Source organism: Pogona vitticeps, chromosome 5 (assembly GCF_051106095.1).
Source record: "Pogona vitticeps strain Pit_001003342236 chromosome 5, PviZW2.1, whole genome shotgun sequence".
Lineage (NCBI taxonomy): Eukaryota > Metazoa > Chordata > Lepidosauria > Squamata > Agamidae > Pogona > Pogona vitticeps.
Window position 1 is genome coordinate 53,189,127 of NC_135787.1, and position 24,023 is coordinate 53,213,149.

The 24,023-nt window shown below is 38.4% G+C and overlaps 1 protein-coding gene across 7 annotated transcripts in view; it reads right to left on the reverse strand.

Annotated features, from left to right (window-relative positions):
* Positions 1 to 414: 414 nt before the first annotated feature.
* NEK1 (NIMA related kinase 1) overlaps positions 415 to 24,023 on the reverse strand; it is a 61,031-nt gene continuing 37,422 nt past the window's right edge. For all 7 annotated transcript variants that reach the window (XM_078393865.1, XM_020805484.3, XM_073001461.2 and 4 more), the window contains 15 exons: positions 22,238 to 22,315; positions 21,528 to 21,623; positions 18,315 to 18,470; positions 17,535 to 17,597; positions 17,213 to 17,444; positions 16,259 to 16,411; positions 15,455 to 15,622; positions 11,728 to 11,845; positions 11,516 to 11,616; positions 7,762 to 7,973; positions 6,699 to 6,853; positions 4,977 to 5,176; positions 2,935 to 3,068; positions 2,558 to 2,690; positions 415 to 1,610 (listed from right to left, as the gene is read on the reverse strand). In XM_078393865.1, coding sequence (XP_078249991.1) covers positions 1,597 to 1,610; positions 2,558 to 2,690; positions 2,935 to 3,068; positions 4,977 to 5,176; positions 6,699 to 6,853; positions 7,762 to 7,973; positions 11,516 to 11,616; positions 11,728 to 11,845; positions 15,455 to 15,622; positions 16,259 to 16,411; positions 17,213 to 17,444; positions 17,535 to 17,597; positions 18,315 to 18,470; positions 21,528 to 21,623; positions 22,238 to 22,315 — 2,013 coding nt within the window. In that variant the 3' untranslated portion in view covers positions 415 to 1,596. The remainder of the gene's footprint in view (positions 1,611 to 2,557; positions 2,691 to 2,934; positions 3,069 to 4,976; positions 5,177 to 6,698; positions 6,854 to 7,761; positions 7,974 to 11,515; positions 11,617 to 11,727; positions 11,846 to 15,454; positions 15,623 to 16,258; positions 16,412 to 17,212; positions 17,445 to 17,534; positions 17,598 to 18,314; positions 18,471 to 21,527; positions 21,624 to 22,237; positions 22,316 to 24,023) is intronic.

The window sequence follows — 24,023 nt, forward strand, 5'->3', positions numbered from 1 at the left end:
CCAGTGTACTCAGCATTCACAGTGGCTGTTCCACTTGTTTTCAGTTTGATATCCTATATGTTGAACACATCAGACACAGAATATCTGTGTTTGTTTTGCCTTCAGAGTAGTTTACTTTGGCCTGCATTTCTACGTATGTTTAGGGAAAATGCTATATAGGAAGATGATGGCATCACTCATTTTACAGGAACCTGGTATCACCATTTCATGATAGGGGTTCCCTTTGTGTTCTGGGAAATAAGCAATAAGCTACAGACATTTTTGTACAATTTGTTATGCAGATCTATGTAAAATGCTTAATGTTCATCCTTTTCTTAGTCTTCCCCCTTCCAAAAATACCTTTCTTTCCTCTGAAGATGAGTATGGGAAAATTTCATTAGTTACATTAATAAAAAGAACAACTTAAAAAGTCAATCATAGAAAAAGGTCAAGCATTTATTGTGTTGTTAAAAATAAAACATATTTACATCTTAGTGCTAGTATAACTGAATTCACGTATATACTTTCCACTTTGCATTGTTATTAGGTGAGGTAAAGGTCTATTTTTTCAATGGAATAACTGCACATTAAATCTTACAGCCAATTCAGCAAGCTTCTGTAACTACCTCTTGCATATCAGAAATATTTAAAGCCTTTGTCTCAGGATTATGACCTCACAAGAAGTGCTTATTCTTCTCTCAGGGCAAACATTGAAAAATGAGGAAAACTCAAATTATGTCCTCTAGATTAACTGGGTGCAAGATAAACACATTGTTTTCAAACATCAGCAGCACAACGTTTGTATTAATTCTATTTTCAGTCATTCCTAATATTATCCAAATTATAGACCAAAAATGTGAGCAGCAGTTTAACTGAGTATGCAGTACTACAGGAAAATGCAACTTCACACTGAATGGTAGAAAATGGCATACGCTATCCAAGCTCATTCTTTACTCCACTTGACAGAAACAACTTCAAGTATTGAAAATGGTGCACTTATCTGCTTTGATTTGGAAGAAATAATTGTAAATTAGTCATGGCAAAAATACTGAGAATTCTAAATATTATTATTGATTATATGCACATATGTATGTACACACACAAACAGTGAAATATTTAAAATATCTTGACCTTAAACATACTATTTAATGGAAATGTTTCACTGATTTCAGTGAGAGTTACTTCCATATGTTTTTAAGATCAAGGAAACAGTTTCTGAGAAATGATAAGTTATCTTGAATGGAAAGCAAAGTCAAAGGTCCTCTTATTTTGGTTTTCTTTTAACTGTTCAGATTTAAACAAATAGCAGCAGCTAATATAACATGGGCTTATTCATACATGATAAACTCTCAAACAGTAAATAACGTCTGAGTCAGCCTTTCAATTCTTTGTTATTAATTTTAAATCAGAGGTAGCTTTTTAGTTATCTGTTGAAAGAATGAAGCTAAATGTCAAAAGAAATCTATGAACAACCTTTCAGTGGAAAGTATAATGCTTTTCCATCTCTATGCAAGCAGCAACACCTTAAGCTTGTCCCAATAAACTTATTTTTCATTTGTGCCTTGTTGTTTTACAGGTAATACACCTATATTTCACTGAGTTGGTTGCCAAGGCATGTTATTCATCATTATCTGCAGAAAAAGAAGATTTAGAAATATTTAGTATGATGATGGCATTTTAACAATATTCAGCTTTTTAGAAAACCTAGGCTAAAAGTAATGATCCTTTACTGAGAGTGCAATGTATGAATATTATATACTAAATTAACAGTAAATCTTCCCTATTTTCTGATGCCTGATTGGTTTAACTTCATCTGATAACTTGCCATTACTGATGTATTTCTTCTACTGCTAAAAACTTCAGAGATTAAACTATATTTAATGTAAAGTAGAGCAGCATTCAGTGAAAGATCTGGATCTGCACCAAGCTGATATACTGTAGAAAAAAACAATAATTTCAGCATATTTCTTTGCCAGCAATATTTGCACATCTTCCTATCTAGTCAGATATTAATAAAAATGCAGTTAAATTTCTTCCTTGAATTGAATGGGTTTGAGCAGCATGGCTTTGGTTATACATGGATTTTTTTGTCAATAAATAGATAAATATTCAATAAATATACATGTAATAAATATTGTGTCTCTGGCCACCCAGAACCATGAGCTCAACACCAAAGGTCTCAAGGTGGTCTACTAGCCCTCAAACACAACATCTCTAAATCATCTCTAGATCAGGGGGTCATAAAGACCTTTAAGGCCCATTATACTCAGTAATATATGGAAACAACTGTCAATGCTATGGAAGAGAAGTTATTGGGGGGGCATAAGAGTTACTGTACATCGATTTTGAATTACATAGGGGTCTGGCACCCCTAAACTCAACATTATTGAAGGGAGGTGTGATTGAAATTTGACCATTTATCGGACAAATGTGATTTTGTTAGCAACATCATAAAATGGGACTCGGTTTGATCCTGAAATTTGTCAAGGTACCTAAATTGTAAAGATACAGATTTTTATTCAGCATTACACTGGAGGGCACAAGCACTTGTGGAAATAACAGTTTTCAGATACTTTACCTTCCTGATAAGCTCCATCTGCCATGACTAAATGGAGAATTTTTGCATATTGATGCTTATGTTCATTTCCTAAAATATTCTGAACAATTGTTGAACAAATATCAATGTTCTCATCTTCATCTTCATGTATAGCCTACAAGAAAAGGCACAGAAATGTGCTATTTGGAATAATAAAAAGTGATCAAGAATGAAATGTAACTGCTGCTCTTTTATTTTTACATCACTTTCTCTTGTCAAACTATCCAGACACCTAATATGCCCCATAAAAACTAACTTATGTTCTGGATAAAAAGCACAATTCCTATTTTGTAATAATTGTTTCTTATTTATAAATCTCAGTGTTTTTCTACTTTCTTCAGAATAAACATTCTACAAACCTTTATTTTGTCATAAACTTCAATGAATTTTTCAAAACCTATTTCTTGCTCCAGTTCACATCTCAGCTCTTCCAAATGACAGAAGATGCTATCACACTCTTCACATTCACTAGCATTATCACCATCACTGTCATCTACGAAACAAATATAGGACATAGTAACATTTCATCATTTTTGTAGTAATGTATATTCCACCTTTGTACATGCTCTTTGCTACTTAGAATCAAAATTTTGAAGAGACCATAATAACAGCCAAGTCTGCTTTCTATATTTTTATTGTGTACTGTACTTGTATATATGCTGAGGTAATGTAATACAGGTGCCTAGTGTACTGCCTCATCTTGGAAACAGTAACCTAGCACTAGGCTTTCAGGGAAATAGAAATTCTTCTTTCCTGTGCAGTCTAAATCTGGCTCCAAAGAATATGCAAACATAGTAGAGAAGACTCTGGGAATACACTGATGCCTGTAGAGACAAGGGAGATTACCTCTCTTAGGGGTATTACCCCAGTGTATTAGAATGTATTATCCCACTAGAGGGGGATCCACCAGCAGACCCACCACCTTGGATTCTGGCTAATGTATTCTGAGAATCTGTTAGCTAGGACACTTTCCAATCATTTTAGAATTATGGTATATTCAAGGAGAACTAATTACATTACAGATAGCCCCACTGCATTTGCAACTATTCTTTCAAAACAAGTCTGTGCATAAAGTAATTGCTAATTTACATCAAGCATCCTTGAGCCCCTTTAGTGTTTACTGCAGCCTATCCTAGACAACCAGACATTTTTCATAAAACAGGCATTCTGAATTGGACGATGTAGAAATGGGGAGAAGTAGAAAACCACTGAGCTATCCCACAGTTGTACAGCAGAATTATATGAGCTGGTTCGCATGTGCTGCCAGTGGTAGCACCAGATCTTTACCACTTACCTCTATCACATTTAGGCCTACCTAAAATTATACTGAAGAAATTTAGTGACACAGCATCTCAGGCAAAGTAATCCTCTGATATAATTTAGAAGCAAAATATATTTATGTAGATTCTTAATTGCTATAGAAAGCCAGAATGAAGTACTCTCTGTAAGGCCTGTCTATCTAACTAGTACATTTGTATTTGTCCCATAAAATAGGAAAGAACTTATAAAGGCTATGCAGGTCTTTTGGCAGCCTTCTATACTTTGCACAAACTGGTTATCACATGGAATTGCATTAAGGCATCCATCCTCTGCCTGTAGAATGCTGCACTACACATGTATAAAAGCAGTTAAAACACTGTGAGGAATCTATAGATTCTGAAGATGAGGTAATAGGTACAGAATGAGAATGAAATTAATATAGTACTCACAAATTTCATCCTTTATGAAAAAGATAAAATTGCTGTGAGATTTTTTTTTTGCTTCCGATACACAAGAAGAAAAGACCAATACTTTTTTTTGTCAGCAGCAGCATGAGCAAAAAGGGGGAACATGTGGCACAAGGATCTCGAATTTTTGTGCAAAATCCCAAAGTTTTGGTGCAAACTGCAAGTTTTTCTCCCTGTAAAGGCTTAAAATATGGAAAATGCACAAAACCTCTTGCAACTCTAACCTGCAGGAAAAACTTCTCAAATTATCTGTTCCAAACTGCAAGAATGAAACGAGCACAGATTTACATCTTTAGTGTAGAGTGGGTTTTAATATGATCTAGGTTAGGAATGCTTGTGCTATATGTATTATTACACCTACATCAGAATGTGGTTCCTACTTTTTACTTTTCTAATGTGTACTTCACAGAAGAAAATGGAACCTGGGCAATACTACCACAAATTAGCTATGAATTTAACTAACACAGAATGTAATTTCCATTAAATAAATTAGATTAATAAATACAATAACATATGCACACTTTGTAAAACTTATTTTAGTACTTTTTATTTCCAGCTTGTGGAACTTATCCACAGCAAGCAGGGTCTCTTGTTTTTAATAGCCTCTCAAACAGAAACTACCTCTAAGGCAAAACCTTTTAGTGCCATCATTCTTAGTCTGTACAGAGATATACCTGAATGCCATTCTTCATTAAGGGCACTTTCACTACTAGGATTGTTGTCATCCTCATCCACCTCTGTACCATTTGCTAGGCATTTAGCTTTTAAAGTTGCTTCTTCCTCTTCACTGAATTCATCACCAGGTTGCTCTCTGAGTAATTGCTCCATTGAAGCCTGAAGTTCCTGCAAATCTGTATCTGGCTCCCCAAACATACTGCAAGGCAAAAGGTTTTCATGTCATTACTTTACATAGTTTTTTTTCTTAAAAAAAATCAGATTAAAACTGTACATCATATTTTTAGCATAGGCAATAATTCACTTCTGACCAAAGACAACCCGGGTATTTCAAGGGGTCAGCCATGTAGTACCATTGTTTCGTGGATACTGCAGAAAAAAAATTACACAGACAATACGCTGATGCTTGATCGTGAGGCTGCTTACCTACTGCAACAATTTCCCACTCCATCACTGTTACGGAAAATAAACAATGGTAAGATCTACACATTGCTGATGTGATATGCGACATGTCTGAAGGGAGCAGACTTTAACTACGCTGCAAAAAGTGACAAACAAATTTGACCTTAATTTGTATTAAGATGAATACTGAAAATGATACAAAGAGTACTACTGGAACAACAAAGAACCCAAACTCAGATGATGTTAAGAAATGGCAGGAGCAAACCCCACTGGCATTCCATGATTAACTTATTGGAAGTGTACCAGCAAAGATTTATAGAACTTCACCTTCATCCAGATTTACATCCTAGAGCCTTGACCCGGAGAGTGAAAGCACATGCAACTTGGTTGAAACCAGCAGTGTGGGCTTTGGGGGAGGTCATCGAATTGGTGGTATTGGAGCAGTTGGTGGTTACTTCAGGCTCCATCCTATGTAGCTGGGTGAGGAGTCACCAACCTGCTTCCGTTGAAGAGGCAGTGACTATCTTAAGAGGTGTACTGGAACACCAACAGAAGTCCCAGCATTTCATCTGTGCCAGCAGCGGAAAAAGATCAGGGGCAAAAGAAAATGCAACCAGTTTAAAGGACCTTAGGCTGGTGTCAGGAACTAGGTCAAGGAAGGCTGACTGTATACTGAAATGGTTGTTGTTCACTTGCTCTCAAGTTCAATAAATCCTGTTCTGTTTCAACACGTTGGTCTGAAATATATAGATTCAAGAATGGAGGACCTGCTGGCCGAATCAGGGCTGGCAGGTCTCACTGACTGACAAAATATTTGCTGAAATCAAGATACACTATTAGGAATGGGACTTCTGATTTTTTTAGACTACAGCAGCCAAAAGTCTGTTGGAATTGCCCCAGGCAGAATTGTGGGGGCTTTAGCACCCCCAAAACCCTCTCAAGTGTTTCATGTAACTTAGAGCTGCAAAAATGAGAAAAGGTCTTTTTCTGTTTCTGGCTCTCCACTCCCACTGCTGTTCACAATGTAACACTGGTTTTATTTCCTTCTTTGAGGAAGGCCACCAAAATGCTACATTGTAATTTGTTTTTAAATGTAGTTACAATGTACCTTAAAGACTTATGTTTTAAAACTTCATGCTTCCTATGGATAGATAAGCAGAGGCTTGTGACTCCAACAGTGTGGGACAGTGAATTCAGTGTAATTTTTAGAAGTAGGACCAGAAATGGCTAATAATTTTAAAGTTCAGGTTAAAATTCAGACTCACCACCCCCACAATATGTTGGATAATTATTTCAACATTTTTGTCTTGTTTACTTACATATCTTCAGAATCAGAATGTTCTTCTTTGACAGGTTCATCTTCTATATCATCTATTTCAAGATTCTCTTGATTCTGTACGTCAGCAACACTAGGGACATCAACTAATGTTCTATATAGCTTGGAAAGATCTGGGAGAGAACATGTTCTCAACAACTGAAAAGAAATATTGCATTACTGAGCACATCACAGCATGAAACAAAATCGACCTGAAAAGAAAAGTGGCCAGGATCCTTTTGCTTACATATGATAGCATAAGTCAAATGGTATAAATTGCAGCAATGAATTGCTACTAGTTAAGTCAACGTTTGTCCACTTTGTCTCACACACCCATTGCATGACTTGTTACAAAATGATCACTGACTTCTTAACTACTCGCAATTCATTATTATGATTTATACTATTTGATTTACATGTGTTGCATAAAGAAAAGAGATTTTGGTCAGTCTTAATCAGTTCTGACTTATGAGGCTTCTAAAAAAAAATAAAGTGTACATGTATCTGAAAATAGTTATGATAATAAACTTCCTTTCAATTTGCTTTAGGGTACAGAAGAAACAGGGTGGTGGGGGAGACAGCACAAAAAGCTGAACTATTATATAGTTTCCATGCTCAGGTAACAATCTCTACTTTAAAAAGGAAGGAAGTCAAGTTCTTGGAAATGTTTCTTTGCAAACTGAAGACTTCAGAATTCAGTCAGAACAGTTAAGGTACAGAACTCTAGTTTTAATCAGATAAGAAAGGAGCCACATGTAGCCCGATTTGCACAATGAACAGTCATAAAGATTGAAATGTGCAAACTTTGTACAGAATGTCAAATTCACAGTTGAATAAAGACTATGTAACTACACAGTATGTACTTCCTTGCATAAAAAGCTGTGCATCAGTTCTTACCCAGATTTTTTTTACTGTACAATAATAACTTAATCTACTCTTTTGTGGTATTTTCTGTGACTGAACCAGTGAGTACATAAAACAAGATACATCTGTTTCCAGTTGTAAGGTTTTTGTTGGAGAACAAGGTGTACAATACAGTGTAATGCTACAACATTTTTTACACTTGCCTTTGGATTGTTTGCATCAAAGAGACCTGTAGAAAGGCCTATCAACAGCGAATTTTTGCCTTTTGTCTTCTCAGGGGATACAGAGCGTGATCTTGTTGGAAGAGAATCTTCAAGGGAAGACTGTGCTGACAGAACTGGAAAAGCTGTTAATCTTGCTTGGTGCTGTGCTACCTTTTGGAAAAAGGGTTCCGGTTGCATAGAATCATTGGACTCTGGTGTAATCAAGAAAAAAGCAAGTCAAAACTACAGTTTTACAAACACATGAAGCTGTGTAAGTAGTTTTAGTGAACATAACTGGAAGGTACAATTTGAAATTAAGCACAGAAACTGGTTGTTCAGTTGACATTAGCTTATTTTAAAACTACTGATGAAAAAGGTGAATTATATGTATATAAATAAAACTGCTACCAAAACAAGGTATCAGTTTTTAAGCAGATCTGAAAACTCCCCAGTGTCTTTCATTTTATTATTCTCAGATTTTGTTCAGATTCTGGTTATTACATGCAGTAATGTTATGTTCAGATTAATACTAAAAATGTTTTATCGACTCCAATAGAGTTTGCTGTTTTAACACAAAACTAATTCGGCAAATTAGAAACTGCAGCCTTCTGAGGCAAAAGGAATGGATGTTAGAAACCACTACTACTGCTGCGGGATCAAAATGTTTCTCTCCTTTTTCCTCATAACCTGATTCCCCTACAGAACCTTTGAAAGCAAGAGTCAGTTACAATCGTTGGTCAACCCTCTGCTTGGATAAAGAACCCATTATTTACTCTCCATCATTCAGAAACTGGAGTCAAATTAGAACAGCTTAGAAATGTAAACCAGTTCTGGGTTTAGTCATCGTTTTTTTCTTAGAATAAAGGCAGCTTCCAAATATAATAAAGCAATCAGAAAAGGCAGAATAGATCCTGTCTTTCTATTTAGCATGCCAGGAGCCAGGGCCAGAGAAGGTACTATTGCCAAGACCTGCCCTATGATTAGGCAGCTTGAAGCACTTCCAGGGTGCAGATACTAAAGGGTTGGAACAGCAATGTACTTGCAAGCCAGGGCTGAATGCCAAGCTCATTCTGGCCTGTGACCCCTAAACTAGCCCCCTCTCCTCAAGTGTAGTGCTATCTTTTTGCCAGTGAGGAAATCACTAGCTTTTATTCCAGCCAGGTTGTATAATTCTTCCAATAAATATATTTGCTAGTCTAAGTGTTAATATGATGGTCTTCATTTTTTAACCAATATATATATTTCTCCTTTGATTAAAATTGTTGGCTCATATTTAAATTCTGTTGTATAAAGTCCAACATTGATGATAACAATAACCTTTCCATATCTCCCCCTACAATAAAAAATAATTTGAATTTCACTTTCGATTAGTGTCAGGTGCACTTTTGAGACTCAAACTACATGAGATAACATGGGATTTATCTATTTAAATGTAGGCCAGTACCAATCACTTATGAGGGTAGGCATGGTAATTCATCTTGTAAGAGGAAAATGAACGCATGAAGGAGTGATTCCCTTGTCTATCTTCTGGGAATGGGTGGCTGCAAGTGCAAATTGAAAAGCTCCTTGCCAAACTCCTTTTCTTATCTCAATGTCCTTTGTTAGCTGATCTTTGTCTTTCATGGAAGCTTTTACAGTATAGCAAGTATAGGTTTCCAATTACCGTATTTTTCTGTGTATAAAAGGACACTTTTTCCTAAAATAATTAGAGGAAAAATTGAGGGTCGTTTTATAGATGGAAGGCAGCAGCAGGAGGCGGAGACTGAGGCAAAGAAGCAGCCACACTTGGCCGCCACTTGTGGCTGCGCATTGACTGCTGCTGCTGCCATCTGATCACCTCCTCCTCCTGCCAGAGCTTACCTCCACCTCACGACGTCACCTGGTCCCCTGCTCGAAGGAGACGATAGCTGGAGGAGGCGATCCGCTGGCAGCAGCAGCTGATGGGCAGCAGCGAGAGGCAGCTGAGTGCGGCTGCTTCTTTGCCTCCATCTCCACCTCCTCCTCCTCCTGTGTCACTCGCGGGTTCAGCAGCAGGAGGCAGAGACGGAGGCAAAGAAGCAACCGCGCTCGGTGCCTCTTGTTGCTGCCCATTGACTGCTCCTCCGCCTCCAGCAAGAGTAAAAATTAGGGGGTTGTCTTATACATTGGGGGGGCTGTATACACAGAACAATACGGTATTATCTCTTGAATTAGAATGTATCTTACCAACAACCCCATCAACTTTCTGTGTTGGACTTTGCAGAGACAAAGTCAAGAGCATCTCATAGTTAACATAGCAGCCATTCCTATTCACATCCATTTCTTCAAGAAAACCTTAAGCAAATGGATTATTCATCTTATTTTCCTGTAGTCCCCGAGAACTTTCACTTTTGTTACATTACCCAAAAAGTAATGTGTCAATCTCACTGAAACTTCAGGGATGATTCATGTCCTGTACATTTGATTGGAAATATTTATTAAAACATCAAAGTCATCACCCACTATTAGCTTGAATACTTAAAGCAAAAACATAATTGACTCTAGGAGTTTCACTGTTTTTGTCAGATGTACTACATTTTGAATTTCTATATTTCCAGTCTGGAACAACATTTGAAACAACAAATTCTGTTTGTCTGTTGTTATCTTCCAACAGCTCTTTAACACAGACCAAACTGATTTTACCTTTGAGGACAAAATCAGAGAAGTATTCCTATCCACTACTCATGGGTGATCTTTTTACACATGTTAAAGAGTTGCTGATCTTCTCTAGCTTCTTTCTTTCTGTACATCATATGGACCACCATTTCTCTTTGGATTCTCTCATTTTGTTTTGGACAATGTTTAATTCTCTGTATTTGATGTCTTCATTTTTCATTGTTCACCTCTATCTCTATTTACTGTTTCTTTTGTCATGCAAATTGCACTGATATCTGAGCTATTTAAGTATCCAGTCTAATTCATGACTTTAGGAATCCCCCCTAAAGAGTAGTACAGTAGGACCCCTGTATCTACAGGACTGATATCAGTGGTTTTGTTTTCCCATGTTTTACTGCAGTCATATATACAACTCAAAAGGGCTCCCCCTTGTGGCCTTTCTCCCGCCTGCCTGCATGTTACATTTATATATTGGATTCCTGTCCGTGGTTTCAGGTATCCATGGTAGATTGTAGAACCAATCTCCCATGGATATGGGGGTTCTACATGTATGGTGAGATGACAAACCCATTTCATTGAGAAGATTCTTTTGCTTTTTTGTATTTTCATTAATTTGACACAAATTGCAATGCCAACAGGATCTCCGTCCTCCGGCTGGTACTCACAATGCTGCTGCCCAAAGTCAAATGAGATTTAGAGGTGAGTTCAAGTTTCCACAGGCCTCTTGGCCAAGATTTCCCATCCAACACAGTTGGCCCTTCCAGTGGCTGAGTTAATCAACCATCATCCAAAACTAAGTGTGCCTGAGGCACACACTGGTGCTACTCATCAGTCAGTCTGAAAGCTGACCCTTCTTGTATGGCAGTTGTCTGTTAATAATTAATTTTCTCCTAGATTAATCTGGACATTATTTAACAATCTCCTCTAAATACATTTTTAATATATATTAATTTACAATCCTGTATATTTTCTAAGAAAATAAGTGTTGTTGGATCAATGGCACAAACGAATAGAGGACTGCAGCCTAAATCCTCCTATTTGTGTTGGTAGAAGGGAGAAAGAGAGAAATACCCAAGGCACCTGCATTCCCATTCTGGATTAGTTAAAAGTATTTGCTGACCTACTGATGCTTCTTCATTGAGTGGCATTTTTTTAAACACTCCATCTTCTGCAGGAGGATCTTCATTGTCACGCTGGCTATAATCAGTATGATCTTGTGACCTGTAAATGTTAATCACAGCCAAAAGAAAAGGTAATGTAAAATAGTTTACTGTTAGTCCCATGTAAAGGAATTTCTAAGTTGGAGACAGTACAAGGAGAAGAGGGCCTTACATGGTTTCCTTTATTTTACTTTCTTTGACCCACACATCAGCAGCAACAGGCAGTACTTCCATTTTGCATTTATTTTCCTTGGTTTCTTCCAATAATTCTGCTTCCAAGTCCTCAGGCTCTGTGGAAACAAGTTGGGTTGCATCACAGTTTATTGCTATGGGATATTAAGATGTGTAGCACTAAGAACACAAACTATTCTAACTATTATGAATGAACATCTGTACCTGATGGTGAGACATTCATGCAAACCTTTATTCCTCCTAGATCAAGAGCACTCAGATGTCCCAGGCAAACAACAAGCTAAAGCTACTTAAAAAACAACTTTGGAATGTCATAAAAATATTCAGACACAAAAACAAGTGTTTTGGTACTTAAGGAACAACTGCCATATTTTAATATACGTTTTCATGGATCATATCCATGTAGTGAGACTACATTATTGTCATATTTATACCTGGCCCCATGACCAGCTGTGGATACAGATAATGGGCAAAGTGACAATGGTTCATTACTAATGGAATATGCTATCAGGTTGTGAATAATTTCAGTTATCAATCTAAAAGGTAACAATAGCATAGTTGACACAAATGGGAAACTATGAGAATCAATGTAGGGTTTCAGAATTGGTAATGATTTGAAAACACTGGATGGATATTTAGGCCTCTTAAATGGGTTTCTAGCATCCGTTTATACTTTACCTCAGCTGTTGCTCCTTCAAGTCTTGTAGTTCCCTACCCCCCAATGGTGACCTGCAGGTCACTCAAAGAAGATCCAGGTAGACTGAAATGTTCTGAAACAGATTTTTGTGTGTTGCCATTCCTGATGTCAGATTTACATCCATTAGTCCTTTTGTGTAGAGATTGACTTGTTATTCCTATGTAGAGTGCTGAAGGGCGTTGTTGGCAAAGGACAGCATTGATCACATTAGCAGAAGAATAAGTAAACACACCAGTGATGTAGTATGTGACATTGTTAGGACCTGTAATTGTGTTGCCAGAGTAGGTGTGGAGGCAGGGATGGCATCTGAGTTTGTAGCAAGGTTTACTTTCCACCTCTGTATCAGAGTTGCATAGCCTGTTGTGTGTCAAGAGTTGCTTAAGACTGGGGGGTTGCCTGTAAGCAAATACAGGCCTGACACCAAGGGCTTGCGAGAGTTATGTACTCTTGTCAAGAATAGATTGAAGGCCATTTACGATGTGTGTGAGTAGTTTAAGTTGTGGGTGCAAGGTGATAACCATCCATCCATCCAATTCAACTGCCAATCTGAGCAGTTTACAATACAGCATAAAACAACCACCAATCAAAAATCATAAAAAACAATGCAACTATTAAAAAAATACATGATAGGAATAATCAGACAATTAAAACACATTCTACAGTGTTCTAAGTAATAACTAGAGCATTTAAGCTGGTGGCAATTAGAGACTGGGTATTCATATATGAATATTGCCCCACAGGTGCTCACAATGGATTAGCCACTCTGCGACCTGGCAGAAAGGCTCGTCATCCCGCCTTCTGCCAGGACTGGCTAATCTACTGCAAGCAACGGACAGATAGGAAGGCTCCATGGAGCTCACAGCAGCGGCGAAATCGTGAGTGGCCAATCTGGCCCCAGGGGGCCGGATCCTCGTCATCTGCATCTGTGGGGGATATTTATATACAAATACTGTACAAATGCTCCCATCTCTAGTGGCAACCTTATATTCTGACTGTAACAGATTACGCGGGCTTCACAGGTGGCATATTCTGAAATGCCTGTTGAAAGAACCAGGTCAAGTAGTTTCTTAGAAGTACCCAACAAGGGAGCCAGGCAAATAGCAGATGGTAGCTGGTTCCACAGTTGTGGAGTGACCTCCAAGAATACCCAATTTCTTGTTTTTTCTTTGAGGGTCTCTCTCGGGTCAACATCCACAACTATCCTGTCTGAGAGGAGCGGAAAGGACAGGCAGTCCCAGCTGGGAACCAGTAGAGTTTGTTCTCTTCTGGATCTTTCTTGCGGTCAACATTCCAATTGCCATCCCCACTGTGTGGGAGCCTCGCCTGTCTGTGTGTGGGGCACAGCTTCATCTGAAACCCACAACTAAACAGGCATTGACCCTGGCTGCCACTTTATGGTGCCAATGGAGCTCTGTGCACCTGTCCATGCATGCACCTTAGAGGGAACATTGCTTGTAGTAGATTGCTTCTGAATATTCATCTTGCCAGGTTAATTTATTCTTTAATCATATTGGGTGGCTAATGTAGTCTAAGAAATGCCTTTTGTATATTCATGAGTTTGGAGTCTCTATCTTGTAGATATGAGCACAGGCAATTATATGTGCAGTTATATCTTAACTGCAGACAATAAATCTTGTGGTGTGTTCAGGATGGAAACTGGAGACATGCAAGTATGTATATCTTTTGGTGGGTTTTCAATAAAATGTGATGCTAAGATGTCCATGTTGTAGCTTCATAGTGGTGTCCTGAAAGTGCACCTGATGTGTAGAATGGTCTGAGTGGAGATTTTTTTTTTAATTTCACCTATAATTCCTATATGTCTATAATTTTAAATCGTGCAACACTCTGAGATAAATAATGAAAGAAACAAGGCAGAGGTTGATGTCAGGATGAAAATTACTGAAGTCCTGGTGGAATTTCTCCAGAGTTTAGATTTTAAAAAAGTACTAAAAATCACTTCTCTATCTGAGATATAACTGTTTAAAAGGATTTTTTACAGGGCAACCATGAATATATTTTCATACTGTGGTGCCATATGGGTTCCCATGACAGTTCCATTAATCTGGAGACAGATGTTGTTGTCAAAGGTGAAACAGGTGTGTGTGTGTGTGTACAAAGTCACAGATGGTAGTGATTTGGGGCAGGGTCTGTGTTCTCACTTTGAATGGTATCCTTAATGGCGTGTATTCCATCTATGTGTGGGATGCTGGTGTAGAAGATATCTGCATCCAATGTGGCTAAGATGCTGCTGTCAGAGGGGTCATGAGTTGACTGCAAATTCCTCAGAAAATCTGTAATATCCCTTACATAGTTAAGCGCACTGATGGCATGTGGTTTAAAGATAGAGCCCAAGTATCCAGATGCTCCAACAGTGATGGTATTGATGCTTCATAAAATGAGTCTGCCATAGGTGCCCAGTTTGTGTGTGTGTGTGTGGTTTTTTTTGGTAGCATGTGGAAGGTGGCTGGTTGAGGTTCCTATGGTGTGTCAGCCAGGATTTGGTCACGTATATTTCCAGGAAAGTTTTTCATTGGATTTCATAATTCCTCTTGCTATTCAACAGCTGAGTCTTCAGCTAGGAGCTGGTAAACTTTAGAGTGGGACAACTGTCTCTCTGCTTCCTGTGTGTAAGTCAACTTGTACATGATCACTACAGCTCTGTCCTTATCTGCCTCTCTGATGATGATGTTTTCGAAACTGTGTACGGCATCATGCTCCATCTGGCCGAGACCCGTATGGTAAAGCATTCAAATTTTTGTACGTTTTTGAAAGAGGTAGCCTTTTTACTCTACTTCAGCATGTATAACAAAAACAAAACAAAAATGTTAAGGTGCTACAGTAATTTTGTTCTTACTTTTAATTTTTGTTTTGTTTCTTTTACACAATTTGTCTGTGCTGTTGGTGACAACATATTGTATTGTACAAATTCTCCAAATGTTATCAAACTTATTTCATGGCTCCATATTGAACTTGGAAATATTTGTGTGAATTTGAAATGGGAAAGTCATACCATCTATGAGATGAGGCTTGGACAACAGATGCTCTAACTGAGGTGGATGAGACTTCTCTGTTGTCATATTTTCAGTGTTACCAACTTCAGTTGCTGATTCTTTTCCAACAGGTAATGCTGCTTTTGTTTCAGTGTTCTCTCTTAATGTCATAGCTTCCTCTGAAACCTCTGAAATGCAATAATAAACCATTACCATGTTATATTTCCTCTGCTTCAAGTTGATTTAGCACAGTAAGAGGGCAAGATTTTTATATTTAATGATTGATCCATAGACAGCAGACTCCTCTGCTACAAGGAAAAAAAATGCATCTTTACACTATTTGTAAATGATAATATTTTTAGAAAGTATTAATTCATAAATGTCAAGAAATTGCACTGTAATTTTTTAAATTGGTGCCATCAATATCTATGTGATACATCAACATTCAGATTTTTTTCACTCATGAAGTTTTAAAAGGCAAACGTTCTGAAACATACTAAGCCAATATAAAATGACAGTGAAAATATGTCAAAGTAAAGTATGCATATAAATCATGACGTTATTGCAAAGGTAATTCAATTTTTAAATAAAATAGAATTTTATTGGTCATTTTCTTCTCATAGTGCCTATGCTGGTTTCTTGTGATTTTACTGTTTTGGTTTTGTCCTGCGAATTTAGTCACAATTTATATGCTGCCAGAAGGTGAACTGAGAAAATAATACAATATCATGGCTCATAGTGCAAGGAACTACCATTTCCATAGAGTGTAATGTAAAAAGTAAGCCCCTCCAAGGGTTTAACATCCAATCTGTATCAATCCTTACCATTGTTAATGCTTAAGTCATCTAGCAGATCAGTTTGAAGTTGTAGCTCAGCCTCTCCAAGAATCTTCAACACTGAATCAGTGGGGCTTTTGCCCCAGACTTTTCTCTGGGGTTCAGCAACATCTACCGTAATAACCTCACCTAATGTATTGGCTGCAGGAAAATATTTGATACATTAGCAGATTTTTTTAAAAAATAAAAGCTACAGGGAAGATGGTTCCTGTTTTTATTTCTATTTTCAAGGAAAGACAAATCTGCACAATTATTCCTATTTTAAAAGCCAACAAATTTTAAGTCTGTTAGAATTTCATTTGTTCTTAGAATGTGTAAATTGAAAACACAATGTCCAAAGATTCTAGCAATAGCAAATACAAAATATTTTCATTCAGCACTATTAAGAGTTGCATTAAAGTAAAGAACCTGTGTGGTGTTTTGGAAGGACAAATTATTTGGTTAGGGCTAGATTTTCCCTACAGGAATTTATAAAATATTATCAATTGCTATTTCCTTTTTCTAAAAAATTCTGCCTCAGAATTAATTAAGAGTAATAAACAAATGAACAAAGATATTTCAAAGAAAGGATTTAGTAGTCCTCTGGGAATTAAATTTGCAGCTGAACTTTGGGTGCATTTTTAATAGGACAAACAGATGCTATTTGAGGATGATGTTAGGACAAGAGAATGAGACTGTCTTCTATACTTAGATGAACCAATCAATCAATCAAAATGAAGAACCAAAAAATTTGTGACAACTGTAACATACCAACTTATTCAAACCACATGATTTTAAATGCTGTACCTTATTACATCTATGAGCATGTACAGGCATCACAAAATATAATTTGAATTGTACTTCTTAACAAGTGCACATTTTGTTCTTAGCTGATATGGTAAAAATATATGAATATGTACCCACATAATACTGTACTGACAGGCTTAAACAAAGGCAACTTACCTTCTGTAGCCAACAAGGATTCTTCCATTGTCAGCTCTGCTAGTGGAACCACAAGTTGTGTACCTGCTTCCCATTTCTTACGATCAGCTAAAACTGGATACTCTTCTTCTTGTTCCTGATTATTCTCATCAGCTGTAGCTTTCTCACAGATACTTTTAGACTCATTTCTCTGTTTCCCATCTTCCTGTGCTTTAAGGTTTTGATTGAGTCTCCTTAGTATTTCTCGTTTGTTCTGAAGAAAAGTGGAAATAACATGAACAAAAAACAAACAAACCCCACCCCAAACAACAATTATGAAGTAGAACAACAACAACAAACTTACTTGAACAGCATTATCAGGCTTTACTTCTGCTGGTGTTTCTTGGATAACTGTTGCACTTTCATCCTTTAAATTAATAGCATACCGTGAGAGACGGTGTCAATTCCAGTAATTATTATAAATAAGACCATGGAAAAAATAGTACTGTCCAAAAAGCTGAACAATGATAGTCTGGATGTTACTGTAATATATTCAATCTTTAAAACAAGGTTGAAATCCTATTGCAGTTATACAAATGGCATAACATTTAGAGACAAACTATGGTAAACCAAGACATTTCCGTAGATCTTATCTGTTGCACAACTCATTAGGCAACAGCTAATGTCTACAAGATTTCTTAATTTACAGCAACTGACTTTCAAGAGTTACTTCATTTGTGTAACTGTCCAGCAGGAGTTCAGCCAGAAGGTTGATTCCACATTTAATATTGAAAAATTACGTTTTCCTGTGCCTCAAAAACATGTAATATATAATGATATGACACTTCCTCCCTCAACATGCATCACTACTTTCTCTACTAAAGTAATCATGCCAATTCATAAACCTCTGTACAAGGAATGGACCTGTACAAATAACAGTCAGATCTGATCCTCCTTTTAAAACAGGATTTGCCAGTTAAGTTCTGGCAGTCCACAAAAATAGCATTTTAAAAAAATGGATATGATAAGAAAATATTTCCTAAAGAATTATAAAGAGAGGTGAATGTTTCAGCATGTCATTCAGATTTTTTTATTTGTCTGTGTTAAACTTCAGTGTAAAACCTGCCTCTGTTAAAATACCTACCACGCCCACCTCCTTCAAAGCGGATGTCATTGAAATGTTTTGTGGTGGTGAACTGGGCTTTATCAGCTTGGTAGGAGATCCTCCAACTTCTTTCTTGCCATGAGTAGGACTCATCTCTGCAGCTCCCATGGGATTCTTTACTCCTTTAACTACCAGCTATGGATATAATGTATACATACTGTATTAGAGTACTATTGTGCAAAATGGTACATTGATCATTAAGGTCTGCTCTGCAGTGGCATTAGGGAGGAATCTGAAAGAGTTTGCCATCTTCTGAGTACTACATAGAAACAAAGGCAAGTGGAGCTTGAGTAAAAGATGCTGTCTCTCGATTCCACCTCAACTTCTGTATGCAGCTGAGCACGGTTAGGAAAGCAGCCATTAGAGTAAAGAGGAAAGGATGAGGGAGAAACTTTGTTCCTTCAAAAATGGGTAATTCAAAAAGAACAGTACCTCAAGGCTTCCATCAGCCAAAATATATGATACAGCTGGTTGGTACTTCAAAATGCCAGATGCAGGGGAGTGGTATCAGTAGACAGGTATCTAGTTGTCTCATATACTCCCAGATGACTAGATGGACCCTTGGCCTGATCCAGAAGAGCTCTTCTTACGTTCTTATGCCTTCCCTGTACCACCCCACAATGGTTCTTCATGGTAAATTCTGATTAGCATTCTCTCAATGCTCAGGAGATACCAGGAAAGAGTGGGAGGTGCCCAAGCTGCCCCTTAAGAGTTATTGGGAAATGCTGTTGTGATTATTACTACCCTAGGGGAATTTGTGGCGATGTTCACAGGTCTAGGAATGTGAGCTGAACCATATGCTAGCATGATACAGGCTTTTATTCAACCAGCATGTGTGGATTTAATTACTTTTCTACTTCACAAAAATCAACTGAAAAAAACGAACCAGTACTGAACTTTTTGTTTCTCCTAAGATATATTTTAGTGTTTTGTGTATATCTACCCTATGCCACAGCCTTTTGAAGATGTGGGAAGAAGTAAGGCAGAATAACTGAAACATCTGTTTGCGAGTTCTGCAGGAAAGTGTTACTTTTCAGTAGGAAGGATGGCTCTAGTATGAAAGTAACCACATCCTTGTTGACTTTATATTGCTGATCCCTCATCAAGAGGGCTCCCAGTTCTGTTACTCACCTAAACTGAAGTTTTAGTCATGGAGAAAACCACCATGAAGGTAAGAAAAGAGGCAGTTTCATAATATCTGTGATTGGTGGGAAAGAAGGTGAGGGCAGCAGAGCTGCTTTGAGGAGGTAGGTGATTTAGGTAAGTTTTGGAAGACAGGGTAGCTGAAGGTTAATTTGACGGACTTTGCAAAACACATAGCAAATGGCTCACAACAAGCAACCAGCTGCTCTGGCACCACCTTTCCTGCACCTCAGCACAGAAGGCTTTGCACAATTCAGAAAAGTGTTATTGTTCTAATGTGTGTGTGGATGCAATTGTAAGCTGCCTTGGATCCTTTAAGAGAAAGGTGGCATATAAATATTAGGAAGTAAGTAAGTAAGGGTCAGATACCTTGGCTTCTTAGCTGCCCTTATTGCTGCAGTATATCTTCTAGATCAGGGGTCCCCAACCCCTGGTCCATGGCCCCATGCTGGTCCATGGGCTTCCTTGAACTGGGCCGCGGACACGGATCTCCACCCCTCCACGCATGCTGGGTGTGTTGCGCTTTGCGGGCAGGCATGTTGCGCTTGCAGGCAGGCGTGTCATGCTCACATGCATGCGTGCAAGCATGACATGCCCCTTGCAAGCATGACACGCACACCTGTCAGCACGACACACCCCTCCGCAAGCGTGACACACCACTCTGCAAGCCTGAAATGCCCACCTGCGAGTGCAAGGGTGCCCCTGCCCCCCCGCACACGGACCCAGCACCCCCTCCCCAACTGGTCCGCAGTCCAAAATAGGTTTGTAGAAAATTTTGGTCAGACTTGCCCAAAGTTTTTCTGTAACAGCTCTTCAACCACTGTCCCTCTTGCTTCATTGCCCTAATATTGCCCTGTTAAACAATGAAGCTGACCTTCCGTCAGGTCTTTGCCTGCTTGTGAAAGGATAGCAAAGATGGGGGGCAGTCTGGCCTCCTGTGGGAGGGAGTTCCAAAGTCTGGGAGCAGCAACAGAGAAGGCTCTCTCCTGTGTTCCCATCAGATGCACCTATGAAGGTGGCAGGAGGAGAGAAAGGCCTCTCCTGATGGTCTTAACACCTAAGCTGGCTCATAATGGGAGATACGGCCTTTGAGACAGCTTGGAGCCAGGTCATTTAGGGCTTTATAGCTTAAAATCCGTACTTTGAATTGTGCCCAGTAATTGATCAGCATTCAGTGAAGCTGCTGCAACAGAGGGGTTATGTGATCCCTGTCACTAGCCCCAGACAGCAATCTGGCTGCTGCGTTTTGGACGTGTTGAAGTTTCTTGACACTTTCCATCGACAAACCCACATAGAGCACATTACTTCAGCTGGGAAGTAACTAGGGCTTGTATCACAGTGGTCAGATCAGATCTCTCAAGAAATGAATGTAGCTGGCACACTAGTTTTAATTGTGCAAATGCACTCCTGGCCACAGCCGAGACCTGTACAATTCCAGGCACCTCCTCACAGTCTGCCAGAGGGCAGTCCTTTCCAAAAGACAAATGAGTATTAGCAGGGAGGTGCAATGCCAATGGTGTACTTGTAGTTTTATTTGGCTCATGGTTTCACCACATCGCTCATATATGTCTCTTCTATTCTAGAACTCTTTCCTCACTCTACTTGCCAGGCCCTGGGGATATGGAGGGAGAGTGAAGAAAGGATATGAAAGAAAAAAAACGAGGATATTTTCCACCAGGATTCAACACCGAAAGAGAAAAAAATGAAGAGGAAGATGTTTAGATAGTAGACGTTAGAATGTGAATGGAAAAAGTGGGGAGCATCACCCAGAGAATATAAAGTTGCAAAACTTTCCTTTTTAAATAGAACATTCAAATAACTTTAGAACTGGTCTTCATTTCTAATTGATGACACAGTAATTCAACTCTTTGGGGTTTCTGCCATATTCCATGGGTCCAAGACTCAAAAGAATCTGTTGCAGTACTGCGGGCAAAGCAGTCTAAGGAAAAAAAAACCCAGTAAATCCCTAATGAAAATTTTCTATGTAGAATCTCATAAGCAGATAGGGAGTATCAAATGGAGAATGTAAGAAAGATTAATATTTCTTACATGATCTTCCCAAGCTCTTCTCTCTCTTTCATATGCTTCTCTTCTTTTTCGCTCTAATTGTTCTTTCAGGACTGCAGCCCGGGCATTTGCTTGTGCCTGTGGCAGAAAAGCAGGGTTCCCCCCACCAGTAAAAATATGCTTCTTTCTAAATTTTAAGCAAATATCTCATCACCAGTGTAACCTTCAAGTATGTGATTTTCTGTATACTCTTTTGTATTTATTCAGGACTATCCAATATTCTGGAGCTAGCTATTTAAACCACAATTTCTTTAAAGAGTGAATAAAATTATGTAAGGTAGGCACACTGAAGTTTACAGTCTATATCCAGTTCTTGGTCCCAAAAAAGGTAGCCCCACTGAACCAACAGAACTTACATAATTATTGACTTATCACAGATTCATTGGATCTCCTCTAGCTGAGATTCTGATTTGAGGCTTCAGGCACTGTAACATGCAGGCAAGATTATTCCACATACCAATCTTTTTCCTACTCCAAGTCTTTCACCAGAGACTTGTTTCCAATAATTCAAACAGTCTTAAGAAAAGGACAACCAGCAAGTAGAGCTGGGTATCCTGAATAAAATTTTAGATAAGCGTCATTACCCCTCTTCCGCTGATACGAGCAAAGAAATTCACAGATAGCATCTCATTCATTCAGTTATTTTAACCTAACCAAGAAAATCTGTTTTCATTATTCTCATTCACTGTTACCTTTAGTGCTTCAATTTTTTTACGCCTTAGTTCTGCTTCTTCATTTATTTCATGTACTGGAGAACCACCTGCTTCATTCTGGAAAACAATGATGATAGAAAAACCTGATGTACATATTTACAGGTGTATACCAGAAGAGATGTACAGCTACAACTGTAGCTATAACCACAACTTTTAAACTTTATTGCTTTGCAAATATGAGACTATCACGAGCTTTATGAGACTATCCATTATAGTCTAGCAATCTTGTCACTGTTTGGAAACGTGTTTGGATCCCTGCATTTTGAGAGATTTTCTACTAATTTAATCTCGAAGAGTGCATGACAGAAATACAGAAAGTTTAACAAATATTCAAGTATCAGTTCACAGGAAACTTACCTGACTCTCTATAGCCCCTAATTCTAAAATTTAACCTACATTTATGTTCTTAAGGTGTCTGTTTCCATTCTGGTAACTGGAAACAAGATGCATCTTTAGGTGATATTACAAAACATATTACAGTGGTGCCCCACATGACAACAATAATCCGTTCTGGGAAAATCACTGTTAAGCGAAATTGTAGTCATGCGAAAAGCCTTTCCCCATTGGAATGCACTGAAACCCATTTAATGCGTTCCAATGGGGAAATTACCGCGTTGTCCAGCGAAGATCAGCCATAGGGAAGCCATTTTCCGAGCGCCTATCAGCTGTTAAAATGGCTGCCCTGCGAAGCATGGGTCCGGAAAACACAGAGCAGCTATTTTAGGAACCAGACGATCAGCTGTAAAGACCATTGTCTTGCGAATAAACGGTCCGTGAAGCACGGACCAAATCATCGTCAAGCGAAATTCCCCCATAGGAATGACTGTCTTGCGAATTGCTATAGTGATCGCAAAAAGTCATCATGAGGTTTCGTCGCACAGCGGGGTCGTCATCTAGCGACGTACCACTGTACTATGTGGTATTCACTTAAAAACTCACAATGAGGTAACTCAGGAGATAATTCATGTGGGTTGCGCTTTGCAGAATATGACCACAAAAAGAACCAATCCTGGTAGATTAGCTATGCTATCTGTCAAAGATAAGCACCCAAACATCCAAGCTGTTGCCTGAGCAATGAAAGAAAAAGTTTCTTACCTGTAACTAGTTCTTCAGATGGTCACCTGTGAACTGACACGTAGGCCACTTGCACAGTGTACCCTGGAGCTTTTTATAACTGAGTAATGCCTTTTGGTGGGAAACTTGCTTCCTGCCACTGAGCATCTCTCAATGTGATTCTTATTTATTCCCTCAGCCATGAGAATATTAAAACAAGGCAAGCTATCCCACAAAGGAATGCAAGAGGTGTCTTACTTCAGATATAAAACTCAATTATAAGTAAACTGTTTTGTGATTCACACACATGGGAGATTAGCAAATGAACTTACTGGGAGAGAAAAGGTGTCATGCCATCAGTACTTGAGGAGGTCTCAAATAAATATCTGAGGCCACTGCTTTTAGTCACATGTTCCCAAAAGACTAGGAGCAAAGTTCTATCTGTCATGGCCTGTGGTTTAAAGGACAGGCAATGCCAGCTGGAGCAGAGCATATGGACTCATCTGAATAAAAAAAAAAAACAATGGAAAGGACATGTATCCCTGCAGCCTGACCCATGCCTTTGCAGCTATAGGTCAAAAGAACCAGGAATAGGAAAAAAAAAGAGAGAAAGAAATGTCCAAACTTTTTCTGACAGAAAAAAAAATAAATACGCAACCTTAAAAGAAAGGATTTGACAGAAAGATATTAGATGACTAAAAGGAGAAGGAAA